The 13,209-nt window shown below is 32.0% G+C and overlaps 7 protein-coding genes across 7 annotated transcripts; 3 read left to right on the top strand and 4 right to left on the bottom strand.

Annotated features, from left to right (window-relative positions):
* Position 1: 1 nt before the first annotated feature.
* Positions 2-2,095, bottom strand: NCP1 (NADPH--hemoprotein reductase; the record flags this gene model as incomplete). Its single annotated transcript, XM_041548480.1, has 1 exon — positions 2-2,095. The coding sequence occupies one exon, from the start codon at positions 2,093-2,095 to the stop codon at positions 2-4; it is 2,094 nt and encodes a 697-aa protein (XP_041404414.1).
* Positions 2,096-2,701: 606 nt separating this feature from the next.
* Positions 2,702-3,535, top strand: SRB2 (Srb2p; the record flags this gene model as incomplete). The annotated part of the gene is made up of 2 exons (XM_041548479.1): positions 2,702-2,715; positions 2,851-3,535. 2 exons carry the CDS (start codon positions 2,702-2,704, stop codon positions 3,533-3,535), a joined length of 699 nt encoding a protein of 232 aa, XP_041404413.1.
* A 355-nt stretch (positions 3,536-3,890) lies between these two features.
* VMA10 (H(+)-transporting V1 sector ATPase subunit G) lies at positions 3,891-4,509 on the top strand (the record flags this gene model as incomplete). Its single annotated transcript, XM_041548478.1, has 2 exons — positions 3,891-3,893; positions 4,168-4,509. 2 exons carry the CDS (start codon positions 3,891-3,893, stop codon positions 4,507-4,509), a joined length of 345 nt encoding a protein of 114 aa, XP_041404412.1.
* An 844-nt stretch (positions 4,510-5,353) lies between these two features.
* MSC7 (meiotic recombination directing protein) lies at positions 5,354-7,303 on the top strand (the record flags this gene model as incomplete). Its single annotated transcript, XM_041548477.1, has 1 exon — positions 5,354-7,303. One exon carries the CDS (start codon positions 5,354-5,356, stop codon positions 7,301-7,303), a length of 1,950 nt encoding a protein of 649 aa, XP_041404411.1.
* Positions 7,304-7,434: 131 nt separating this feature from the next.
* On the bottom strand, positions 7,435-8,148 carry RRF1 (Rrf1p; the record flags this gene model as incomplete). The annotated part of the gene is made up of 1 exon (XM_041548476.1): positions 7,435-8,148. The coding sequence occupies one exon, from the start codon at positions 8,146-8,148 to the stop codon at positions 7,435-7,437; it is 714 nt and encodes a 237-aa protein (XP_041404410.1).
* A 373-nt stretch (positions 8,149-8,521) lies between these two features.
* On the bottom strand, positions 8,522-10,312 carry PUT2 (1-pyrroline-5-carboxylate dehydrogenase; the record flags this gene model as incomplete). The annotated part of the gene is made up of 1 exon (XM_041548475.1): positions 8,522-10,312. The coding sequence occupies one exon, from the start codon at positions 10,310-10,312 to the stop codon at positions 8,522-8,524; it is 1,791 nt and encodes a 596-aa protein (XP_041404409.1).
* Positions 10,313-11,042: 730 nt separating this feature from the next.
* Positions 11,043-12,326, bottom strand: BRL1 (Brl1p; the record flags this gene model as incomplete). The annotated part of the gene is made up of 1 exon (XM_041548474.1): positions 11,043-12,326. One exon carries the CDS (start codon positions 12,324-12,326, stop codon positions 11,043-11,045), a length of 1,284 nt encoding a protein of 427 aa, XP_041404408.1.
* Between the last annotated feature and the right edge of the window lie 883 nt (positions 12,327-13,209).

The following is a 13,209-nucleotide window of genomic DNA, read 5'->3' as shown; positions in this document are numbered from 1 at the left end:
TTTACCAGACATCCTCTTGGTACTTACCACTAGTCTTGAACATCTTTAACATATCAGTAGCTTCAAGTTCGGAAATTGACATTCCTTCGGCAACAATGTCTACCAAAGTAGCATGAACATCTTGTGACATTCCCTTTGCATCACCACAGACGTAGATAAAAGCACCTTCTTTCAATAATTTCATTATTTCTTCTTTCTGTTCTCTCAATAAATGTTGAACATATTTCTTTGGAGTATCAGGGACTCTTGAATAACCAACAAACATTTGGAATGATTCCCCTAGGGAATTAGCGTACGCAGGCCATTCCTTCTGGTACAAAAAATCATGATCATTACGACAACCATAAAACAATAAATGCTTACCTAAGGTAAGATTTGAATCAGCCTGTAATTCTAGATATTTAACTCTTTCTCTGATGAACCCACGGAAAGGTGCAATACCAGTACCTGGTCCAATCATAATAACTGGAGTCTTTGGGTTTGAAGGTAACTTAAAAGTTGAACGACGAACAAATACAGGAAGTTTATAATCTTGGAACAAATCACGAGGTCCATCGATATCAAAGCTAATATCAGACTCATCGATCGTCTTTTCTTCAAAATTTTGACTACATTCGATATTTTTGATTAAGTTAGTAGTCATACCATAGGCACTACGAACAGGTGAGGATTTATCACGAACAATACTTTTTTCAACGATAGCAGTTATATGAACCATTTGTTTCTCAGAACTTGAAGAAGATGAAATAGAATAATAACGGGGTTTTAATGCGGGGATAGATTCAATTAAAAATTCAAATGGAACAGTTCTCCAAGGTTGATTATCAGATAAATGTAATGCAGCATCAGCAATATTGTAATATCTTGAGGTAACCTTTTCGGCAAACATAGTTTTATCTTTTGATAATTGAGATAATTTTTGTTTAACGTCCGCATTTGGGGCAAATTGAATTAGTGCATTAAATAATTGTCTAGAGATTGGACCTGTGATCTCCAAATAGTAACGAACAGCAGTTCCTACAGTAGTTGGGCAAGGAAACGGTAATTGAACGGTTGAATCCAATGGCTTTAAAGTAAACATTTCATCTTCATCTAGATTAAATGCCAACAGGAATTCTTTGACAGCTTCGTTTGAATTTGAAGGCCACACTGCTAAATGATCACCAGTTGAATATTTGATATTAGATCCAGAAATATCGAATTCGGCATGAACACAACTACGATCGGTTTCATTACTAAACAATTCTTTAGATTTTACAATAGGTGCAAGATATGGGAAGTTATGATTAAAAGGACCAGTTTGAATATTTAATTGATTGTTGAATGGTAATTTATTACATGGAAGATAATGTTTAGAAGGTTCTCCAAGAGACACTGAATCCATATCCACAGTATTAGCAATCAATGTATCATATCTCAAAGAAGGTTCATAAACTTGTTCGTGTTCTTGTAATGCTAATGCATCTTTAATATCCTCTAGGATCAATTCTTTCCAAGCCAAATAATCTTCATCAGTGGTAGCACTCCCATCATCACCTTCACCAACTTTACCAATTAAAGTTGCACCACTATTAATCATATTTTTGGTTGCTTTCTTCGCAGCATTATTGAAGAATTCATAAGTAGAATTACCTAAACCGAACATCGAGAATCTTAATCTATTTAAACTTTGTTCAGGTTCATCTAGACCAAGTAAAAATTCTTCAAATGGTACAGCACTATCAGGAAAATCACCTTCACCATAAGTTGAAAGGAAAAATGATACTAGAACGTTTTTAGGCAATTCATTTAAAGTTTCAAAATCAAAATTTTCAACATCTGCACACATAACTTTTAAAGAAAATTTACCGACTAATTCTTTGGCAAACATCTTTGCATAATCTTCAGCGGTACCAGTTTGAGAGCCATAAAATACAATATAATTTTTATCGTTTTCTTGGATCACAGTGGTAATATCTCTAGAGCCACTACTAGAGATTGCACCAATACTTTCTTCTGTTTCATCATACAGGATAGCTTTAATAGCTTCAAATTTATAGTAAATTGTGACTAACAAAGCAAAGATACTCAAGATAATACCATCTACCCCATCCATATTGTAATAATTTAAATGTGCTGAAAATTTTTATTGTTCAATAAATAATAACTAAAAGAAATGTTTACTATATGTCTATGCAGTAATGAATTATCACTTCAAAGCTTGTATCAAGGAAAAATGGAAACTCAAAATAAGTGTATTAATAATATCTATTTATTTACAATATAGAGTTGAACAAATTTTTAATTCCAAATATACATCTAATATGTCAAAACGGCGTCACTTTCTCTCTCTCTATATATATATATGTATGTATGTATGTATATGTATCTATTGTCCAATCAATATTATGCACCTTTATTTGAAATATGTCATTACATTTTTTTTGTTTTTGTTTTCTGTGTAGATGGGAAAGCTTCAAAGAAAAAGCCAAAAACAAATCGAATCGAATTAATTGGAAAAGCCGTTTAGTTTGTCTTTTTGATGACGGACAAAGCAAGCTCGACCATTTTTTCAATCTTTTTATAGGTTAGTTAGGGTTCTGCCAGTCATATGTTCTCTTATAAGTGATCAGTAGTTCTTTTACTTGTTTTGTCTGTAATTGAAATTGGATCAATATTCGTAATATTATTACCTGAAAAGCATATAGCATACAATTAAACTATGACTAGGACAGCGTATGTATCAAAACGACATAAACATGAACAATGCAAAAATTTTGCAATAAGCCAAATAGCTTTCTGTCTTTAGAATTATGAATTGTCAGTAACTAACAAAATAATATCAATATGTATTATTGTATTAATAAATAGAGTTATATTTATAGAGAGAGCTACACCTGCCACACTTACAAACTTCAAAGATGCATTAGCCAATGATTTGCTATCTACAGAGGGAACATGTTCCCTTGAGTTTCGTACTTATAGAACACAAATTAAGAATTATTCCGAGGATTCACAGTCAAAATTATTGTACACAATGAATTTTTCTCATCATGATGAAAATACAATTATGATCAAGAATAAATTAGGTTTCTTATTAAGTTCGGATATTTCTATCGGTAGTAAGATCACAGATGATAATAGAGTACAAAACTTGGTAGAGAACGATTGTAGTACGGGATACCCTGAATCACTTGATATTTTATTAGGTAATAAATTAACAAATATGTGGGAACAACGACAAATACTGAGAGGTGATGCAGGGGAAACATTCAAGACTATGAATTGTCTCATCCGATGCATTAACCTATTTTCTTCAACAGGGTTCAAAGGGTTGGTCATCGAAGTTGAAGATACAACTACAAATTGTACTAATGAAACATTTACCAGTAGAATCAATGAAATTAAAGAACTATTGAATGAAATAGCAATTAAAGAATACCAAATATCACAGGATACCCTTAATGGTGATGATGTTGGCAACAATGTCAACCCTTCACAGACAGACTATCTTTGTAATTTGGCATACCAATATGTACGTGTTCTAGAATATTAGTGTAATATGTTATATAGTAATGAGACATTCCCTCCACCTCGTACATCGCGATCATGTAAGGTTTCACTTTTCCTTATATTTTTTCGCTTCGTTTTTCTTCTGGCTGTAATTGACAGAGAGAGAGATGGCTGCAACAACTGCGATTTCAATTAATATTAGTGCTGCAAGAAAGGAAGACAGAGGTAGGTAAAGGAACCATTACAGTAGAAAGCTTTAATTAATCATCAAAAGTTATATATATAGAGAGCCAGAGTTTGATTGACTGAAATATAATTGTTTTATACTTTCGTCATAGGAATAATTCGGTGAATATTAAGAAGTATACACGGACTCTAACAGTTAAACACTATAAACAATGGTATGTAACAAATAAATCAAGAATTCTAAGGTTTGATATTTATTATTTTACTTTTAACTTTCAAGAAAGGTATTGTAATGCTGACGGATATCAAATGGTATTTCCAGTGGTAGGCATTGGATTACGCAGACTATTACGTTATTTTTCTTTTTTACTAACATGTATAACAAAACAAAAATAGGTTATCATATATGTGCAAGAGCTATTCCCAAAGTTCCATTTTCAAGACACATACTATTGATTATCTATTTATGGTTACTCTCTTTTGATGTAGTCTCAACAAAACGGTATTGCTACCCTATTAAAGGCTGAAAAGGAAGCTCATGAAATTGTCTCCAAGTCAAGAAAATACAGACAGGATAAATTGAAACAAGCCAAGTCAGATGCTGCTCAAGAAATTGAAGCTTATAAGACTAAAAAGGACCAAGAATTGAAAGATTTTGAATCCAAGAATGTTGGTAGCACCGCAGAATTAGAGAAGCAAGCTGAACAAGACGTTCAAGGTGAATTAGAAGAAATTAAGAAGATTTCTAAATCTAAGACATCAGATGTGATTAAACTATTAGTCTCTGCTGTCACTGAACCTATTCCAGAAATGCATGTTAATGCTATTTAAAAATAAAAATAAAATCAAAATACAAAAAAATTATAGTTATAATTCGAAATTTCAAAAGTTATAGTAGACCAAGGATTATTTCCTTAATGATAAACAATTTATTGCAAACTATTTACCTTTGAATTTTAATTATTTTCTTTCTCTTTCTCTTCTTCCAGCATTATTCTTAAACACTATTTCACTTTACGTCCTCATATTAGTACACCCACATTCCTATGTTTTGATATGCCTTAGTTAACAAGACATTTGTATATAAATATATAGATATATACAGACATCTGACTATAATATTGGTGGTCTTACTGATTTAAATACATATAACAGAAAACTTTTCGTTATTTATTATCATGTTATTGAAGATGGATGTACAGTTAGGCCAAACTGAATATAATCCTTATCTTTATGTATGAATTTTAAATGAATGACTGATTCCTGGTACTCCCTCGATAATTCCATATACTAATGGCATATCATAAGGACCTGACCACGGTATACTCATCCTTCTGACTTCAATGTACGTGTATTTACAGTTGTCGCCTATTTTGGGTTTAATTCGTATTTTCAAAATTAAACGATGAGAGCAAAAGAGCGATATTTACAGATTTATAATTTTTACCGAACAATTTTTAATGAACGAGACATTAAAGATTAATTAACAAATGGGGGTGGTACAATAATAACTCGACGCTACTTTCATTTTATTTTATATCTTTCAATTGTTTGTATCCTATATATACCTAACAGATCATCTTCACAATTACCTTTTTTTGATATATTCTTCTCACAATTCAAATATATTCGTTCATTCACCCTTCTTTTTTAATTATTATTATTCCTTTTCATAATGTCGAATATATATCTCAACACAGAGATGTTGAAACAATTAAACTCGTCAGTTCATGATCACATTGCTGAATGGATTAAAAATAACCAAGAAAATTTTGCTATCTTTAGAAATCAGGAACATTTAATCAGAAATACTCATCCTCAAGTACTAGCAGTTTTTACCACTATTGCGACATGTTTCATATTATATATTATCTATAAAGTAGTGTTCACATTGAATTTCAAAGATCCAACAGATATTCCGGTGAAATTTAGCCTTCTAATCCCTGAAGCAGCTCATCAGAATTGGAAATCAAAGACTCGTTTATCCCCACCTTCAATTATTGACCCTAATGATCCAACCATAATTCAAACATATTGTCCAGCAACAGGTCAATTATTAGGTAAATTCAAGTCTAAAACCGAATCAGATATCGATGATATGATTGAAAGGGCTAACATCGCTCAATTAAAGTTTAATGACTCTTCTATACAAAGAAGAATTAGAATTTTGAAATCTTTACGTGGTTATATATTGGAAAATCAGGAATCAATTGCAAGAGTTGCATGTAGAGACTCCGGGAAAACTATGTTGGATGCTTCTATGGGTGAAATCCTAGTGACTCTTGAAAAATTAGCATGGGTAATTGAACATGGTCCTGCTACCCTTCAACGTTCAACTCGTCCTGGTCCAACTAATTTCTTCATGAAATGGTATAAAGGTGCAGAAGTAAGATATGAACCTTTAGGGGTTGTTTCTGCAATTGTCTCATGGAATTATCCATTCCATAACTTAATGGGTCCAATCATTGCAGCTTTATTTACTGGGAATGCAATCGTTTTAAAATGTTCTGAACAAGTTGTTTGGTCTTCCGATTTTTTCATTCGTTTGGTGAGAGAATGTCTAAAGGCTTGTGGAGAAGACGAGGATTTAATTCAGTTATGTTACTGTTTACCTCCAAGAGAATATGTGGATAACGCAGCCAATCATTTTACATCTCACCCTGGTTTAAAACATATTACATTCATTGGTAGTCAATCTATTGCACATCACATATTGAAATGTGCTGCTGAATCTTTGACACCTGTTGTTGTTGAACTTGGTGGTAAAGATGCATTCATTGTATTGGATTCTGTAAAAAATTTGGAAAGTTTATCTTCTATTATCCTAAGGGGTACATTCCAATCAGCTGGTCAAAATTGTATTGGTATAGAAAGGGTTATTGTCTCATCAAAAAATTATAATAAACTAGTGGAAATCCTAGAGAGAAGATTGACTACTTCTCCTTTGAGATTAGGTTCAGATATTGATCAATTGGAAGGTATTGATATGGGTGCAATGGTTTCAGATAATAGATTTGACCAATTAGAAGATCTAGTTAAGGATGCCGTCTCTAAAGGTGCAAGACTATTGGCTGGTGGTTCTCGTTACTCTCACCATACTTATCCTGAGGGACATTACTTCCAACCTACTTTACTTGTTGACGTAACCTCAGAGATGAAAATTGCCAATAATGAAGTATTTGGCCCAATTCTGGTTATGATGAAGGCTAGAGATACAGATCACTGTATTGAATTAGCTAACTCAGCAGAATTTGGTCTAGGTGGTTCTGTCTTTGGGAACAATTTTGAAGAATGTAATTATGTCGCAAATCATTTGAAGACAGGTAATGTTGCTATAAATGACTTCGCCACTTTTTACGTTTGCCAATTACCATTTGGTGGTATTCATGGGTCAGGTTATGGTAAATTTGGAGGTGAAGAGGGTTTGTTAGGTTTATGCAATGCGAAGAGTGTGTGTTATGATACTTTACCTTTTGTATCTACCCAAATCCCACCTGCATTGGATTACCCAATTAACAATGCTAATCAAAAAGCTTGGAATTTTGTTAAAGCATTTATTACCGGTGCATATACGCCATCCATTTGGCAAAGAGTAAAGTCTATATTTTCTCTTGCTAAAGCATGATCTGAGAAGTATTTGTTTTTTGATCTCATATATAAATATATAATATTATTTACAGGTACATATATAATAATTTGACGTACATATTCAAAAAAAGAATATGTTTTCATGAAAAGTTCTATGTTTGGAAATACTTAGCTCATGACACTTTTTTCAGCTTGTTTCAGTTGATCTTGTAGTTTATTGACGTAATCTTTATGTGTAGTCTCTAATGTCTTTAAAACTTTAGAAACTTCACTTTCTTTCTTATTGAATGATTTCATTTTATTTAAAATGTCTCTTCTTATAAAGCCCAGTGAATATTTAAAACTAACAGAATTTTTAAAATCTTCTGTTATTTGTTTTAAACCTTTGGCTAGCTCAAGACGAGATTCCTTTGTTGGTGGAGGTAATGCAATTTTCAATTGTTGCTCATTGTTTGGTACTCTTTCAGGGTTCAGATTTAGGTTAGCACCCATAATCAAGCTGATAACGTTCTTAGTCTCCTTAGGATCAAAGACAGTAACTAAAAGAGCATTCTTCCCTCGAGAACTGGTATTTGCCATCTCCGTAAAAATAGAACCATTAGGGAATTTAAGTTGGTCGAAAATTTGTGGATTAGTCTTCCCTTGTTTTGCCTCGTTCAATTTTTTCTTCAGAAGTTCTAAGGTTTGAGAATACCTATCATTTGCCTCGTTGACATATTGTTTAACATCTACAAGGATTACTTCTTCTTCATCGGCGTTACCATTTGCATTTTCATCTTTCTTACCCTTATTAGATCCTTTGCTTGGTTTCTTTTTTGAAAGAACTGAAGATCTGTAAAAATAACGTGTCTGTGTTGGTGTAATACGAAATAATCTCAACATTTAAATGGGTTTAGTAATGACAATTCGGGTTTATATAAGTGGATCGTTGAATGTAATCCTTTTTAAATCCTAATTATTTAGGAACCTCTCTTGGGTTTATTACTTGTCATATGTTTTTTTATTATAATATTGCACTTTAGGATATTCGCATCGTCAAAGTTATCCGGTTCTGTGAACGGGCACGATATATAGAGATAGAACCGAAGTTTCCACTACAGTTAAAAAGAACTAATCACACTTCATTTTAGAAGTGATGATTATCATCATCAGCATCATTTGATTCAATAATATTATATTTGAGTAAACATAAAATGATATACAAGAGAGATATTTAAAATAACGAATATATATATAGATATAGAATTAACTGCGACTAATCGTAATTAGATGGATATTTATAACCAGTAATATCGTAGAAATTTTCTTTTGTATTTCTCATACTCACAAATCTACTTAAGATATTACCACTACCTGCTTTATCATTAGTACCACTCATTCTTGCACCACCGAACCATTGTTGTGCCACTACAGCAGCAGTACATTTATCATTAATATAGAAGTTACCTGCACTGTACCTCAAGATATCATTAGCCACTTGAATAGCACTTCTATCTTTAGCAAATATAGCACCTGTCAAACCGTAGGTACTTGTTTCATCGATAGTTCTACAAATATCGACAAATCTTTCATCTGGATATTCGTATACTGTAAGGATAGGACCAAAAAATTCTGTCTTTAAGAATTTATGGTTTGGATCTTTACATTTTATAATGGTTGGATGAATGAAGTAACCATTAGTCTTATCGTAAGTACCACCGTAAATAATTTCCAATTCTGGATCCTTTTTGGCTTCGTCGATAACTTTTGCTAATTTATTAAAACTTGCTTCATGAATCACAGGACCTGTAAACCCATGTAAATCACCATTGCTAATGGCACTAGCTGCAATATTTTTTGGAGCAAACTTAGAATCTTCTTCACTCAAAGTACCAACCAAATCATTTAAAAATTCAGTACTCTTAGATTCTGGTATATATAGACGAGATGTGGCAGAACATTTTTGACCTTGATACTCGAATGCACCTCTAATTGTATTAAAGATAGCATTAGGTAAATTTGCGGAATTATGAACCAAATGGAAGTTCTTACCACCTGTTTCTCCTACGATTCTTGGATAATCTCTATAAGTTCCATCGACAAGTTTATTTTGAATCTTTGAATATAACGATTTAAATACTTGAGTAGATCCAGTATAATGTAATGCATTGAAATATGGATCTTTGATCAATTCATTGGTAATAAATTCAGGATCACCAGGAATAAAATTGATGACACCATTTGGTAAACCAGCTTCTTCAAGGACTGTATATAACAAATAATTTGATAATGCAGCATATTGAGAGGGTTTCCAAAGGACAGTGTTACCCATTAAAGCAGGAGCTCCAACCAAATTTGCAGCAATTGCAGTAAAATTGAAAGGTGAAACCGCGTAGACAAATCCTTCAAGAGGTCTATATTCTACAGAATTCCAAATCCCCTTTGTACCATTAGTAGGTTGTTGTGAATATAATTCAGAAGCGTATTTTACGTTAAATCTAAAGAAATCACATAATTCTGCAATACAATCAATTTCAGCTTGATAAACATTTTTACCTTGACCTAACATACAAGCAGCCAACATATCATAACGGTATTTGGTAGAAATCAAATCAGCAGCTTTTAAAAATACAGCTGCTCTATCATAAAATGGTAAAGAATACCATTTCTTCTTGGCATTTTTAGATGCTTCTATAGCGTCTTGGACATCCTGACCATTAGCTTGAGTAACATTAGCTAATATTTGTTTATGATTTGAAGGGTTTACGTGTTGAGTTGTTTTACGTGTAGAGCCTTCATCGTTTGCGTAAACTCTGCAACCATTGATCACTAAAGGGATCTCTAGAGCTGCATTATTAAATTTTAATAAAGAAGCTCTTAATAAATCCCAATCTTTAGTACTTTCTGGTGTACTTGAGAATGTCTTTGTTGGTTCATTATTGATTGTGGGTGGAACTTTTACATTAGACAATTGAGCCATAGATCTTCTCAAAGAAACTATAGGGATGGATCTTTTTAAAGACAGCATAGAGATGGATCTGCATTTTGATGCACGATGTAATAACATGATAGTTTTTTGATGAATAATTTTTATGATAACAGTAATCAAATGAGTGTAAATATGTGTATATTCTTTATCTGAAAACTTCAGTAACCTATAGGTTAAAAAATATTTAATAAATAAATATGATACTTTTTCGATTAAAAAAAAGACAAATATTTAAGGGTAGTATTCAACTAGTAATATTTTACTCACTTAATTGTTGTTTATATACTAAATGAATATATATATCTTTATAATTCTAAACTAATGGATTTACCGGAAGAACGGTTCTTTAGTAGGTTCTATCACTTTTAAACTCGTCTATTTTCAGTTTATCCTCTCCCCTAACTAATTTTTACCTCTTTCACCTCTCTCTCTCTCTATTGCTTCCTTCCTTTATTTATTCGGTTTTCTTAGCGGTGAGGGGTACCACCACACGTGAAACCATATCTGTGGGTGTTGCAATTGTTCTAACGGGAAGCGAACTCCGATGTTCAGTTGTCTCTGTCTCTCTTTAAGTAACGGAATACGAACCCCGAAGAAAATAATATTTTTCAATTTCTCGGTGCGGATGTTTCTCTCTCTCTCTCTCTCTCTATTTCATTTTCTGTTTGTTTTGTTTTGGCGGTGTGGTGCTATCAATAAATTATGGAATCAGTTTACCGTAATACACAAACATTGAGTTGATAAGGGAACGCAAATAGGTTATCTATGTATTTTGTTTTGGTATTATTTCTATAAAAATTGGAAACAATTAAGTAGTTGGTCTAGTTACTACAAGTTGCTGTTCTCGAGAGTTGATATTATTATCTTTATCATGATCTTGATCGTTTGATGTAATGGTTTTGGATTTGGATTTGGATTTGGATTTAGCAGTCTCTTTTGGCTGTGTTAATTTCAATTGATGGTGATAATCTTGTTGTTTGTAATAATATTTAGCTCTTAGGAAACCCATTAAGAAATTAGTTATAAATAGCCACGATAAAATTCCGATCAATACAATAATAATTGGTTTCCATCCAATAGGTTGAATGAATTCATTAACCAATTGACCTAATAAACTTACAATTCTTAAAGATCTTGTTCCAAACAATTTTTCATTATCTCGAGTCATACATCTTTGCCATTCTATACATTGATCTGTCAATGCTGGTAATTTACCATTCTCAACACATTTGTTTAAATTCCAATTTTCTTGACAAGATTGAGATTCTAACAAAAGTTGCCTTTGGTCAGAATACCATAATGAATGTATATCTTTCTTAAAGGACGACAATAAAAACCATATAATAAGTGTTCCTGTTAATGAATTTAATGTTACTTGTAAATATGAATAGAAATTGTATGGTATACGGGATACAGGTGATGATTGAGCAGACCAAGGCGCAGGTAATTCATTATCTTCAAAACTTTCAGTTCCATTTTCATTTTCATATATGAATGATTGTTTCTGGTTAGGGTTCTGATAAAAAAAATTGTTGTTGTTGTTGTTGTTAATTGAAACATGAATTGGTCTATCCTTCCATGGTAACCCATTAATAATATTACTGTCATCATCATATGACAGGTGTGGTGTGATAGCTGTTGTGGAACTTCGTCTTGCTGCGAATGCACCAAGTTGTGTCGGGGACAGTATATTGTGTAATACCGTAGGTGAATGTACGGTCGATGATGGTATCTCTTCTATCTCTTCTATCACATCTTTTTCTTTTTCTTTTTTCGTAACAGGAGTCTGTATATTATTATCTGATACACTTAACATATCTATATCAATATCAATATCGACATCACTCTCTATTTGGTTTTCTTGTGAGAAACTAGGTGGTTGTATATATAAAGTGGTGTTGGTAGTAGTAGTATCATTCCTTTGTGGAGACGGCACTTGAGACCAATACTGTCGGGAATTTGTATATCTATTTGTATTTGTCGTAGTAGTTGTAGATCTATCATTATCTGTCAATGATAATTGTGCCAATGGTTGAGGATCTATCTCCATTTGATCGGAGTCGTCCAATGAAAGATTCGTAAATGCATCCATTTGCATTATATCCACATGTATAGATAAGGAGTGCGAGGTGTGTGTATTATTGGAAGTTTCTGAGGTTTCGTAATATACTACTGTTTTCTATTTCATATATATATATATACATATTATATTTACTGTGTTTTACGTTGATATCAAGAACGTCACTTTTTAATTTTCTTAGTTGTTGTTTTTTTCTGCTTTTGTCTATTTCGCGAAGAATGGAAGAAGCTCATCGCATCGAAAATCATATTGAAGAGAGAGAGAGAGAGAGAGTTCTAATAGTTAAGAATGATATATACATATATATATTGTAAAGGTAACTATAACGATAGAATACTGTACATGCTATATTAATTATTAAAATGTAGCTTGTTATCTACATTATATTATGATCAAGCACTCTTTAGATAATATATAATTTGTAAAATAGAAATTCATCGGGAATGAATATATGTATAAGCGATGAACTTATATTTTTAATTTACTCTATTGATAAATAAGATTTAAGAAAATATGTTCCTGAATTTTTGTAGCATTGTAAATCTTTATTTGGGATAAGTGAAGATAAAGAGTGTACTCGATGCATGAAGTGAAATTTTATTAAGTAATCTAATTAATATATATATATATTTTGCGAAAATAAATATTTAAAAAAGAGATATTACTGTAATAGGCAAGATAAAAATTCAGAGAGAGATAGAGGAAATAATGACATATATAATAAAATAAAAGGCAACTTGGAACTCCTTCGGTAACTAGCAGATTATCCGAAGTTAGGTATACTTAGTAAAAGATGAATAGGGGCTTAATTATAAAGAAAAATAAAAAAGTTTATTTTATTTATTCTATGAAATATATCAAACGTACGGTGATTTTTGTATATTTTCATGATATT

Source organism: Maudiozyma barnettii (genome assembly GCF_903064755.1).
Source record: "Maudiozyma barnettii strain CLIB 1767 genome assembly, contig: KABA2_01, whole genome shotgun sequence".
NCBI lineage: Eukaryota > Fungi > Ascomycota > Saccharomycetes > Saccharomycetales > Saccharomycetaceae > Maudiozyma > Maudiozyma barnettii.
The sequence above is the reverse complement of the archived record's forward strand: the minus strand, read 5'-3'. Positions and strand labels throughout refer to the sequence as shown.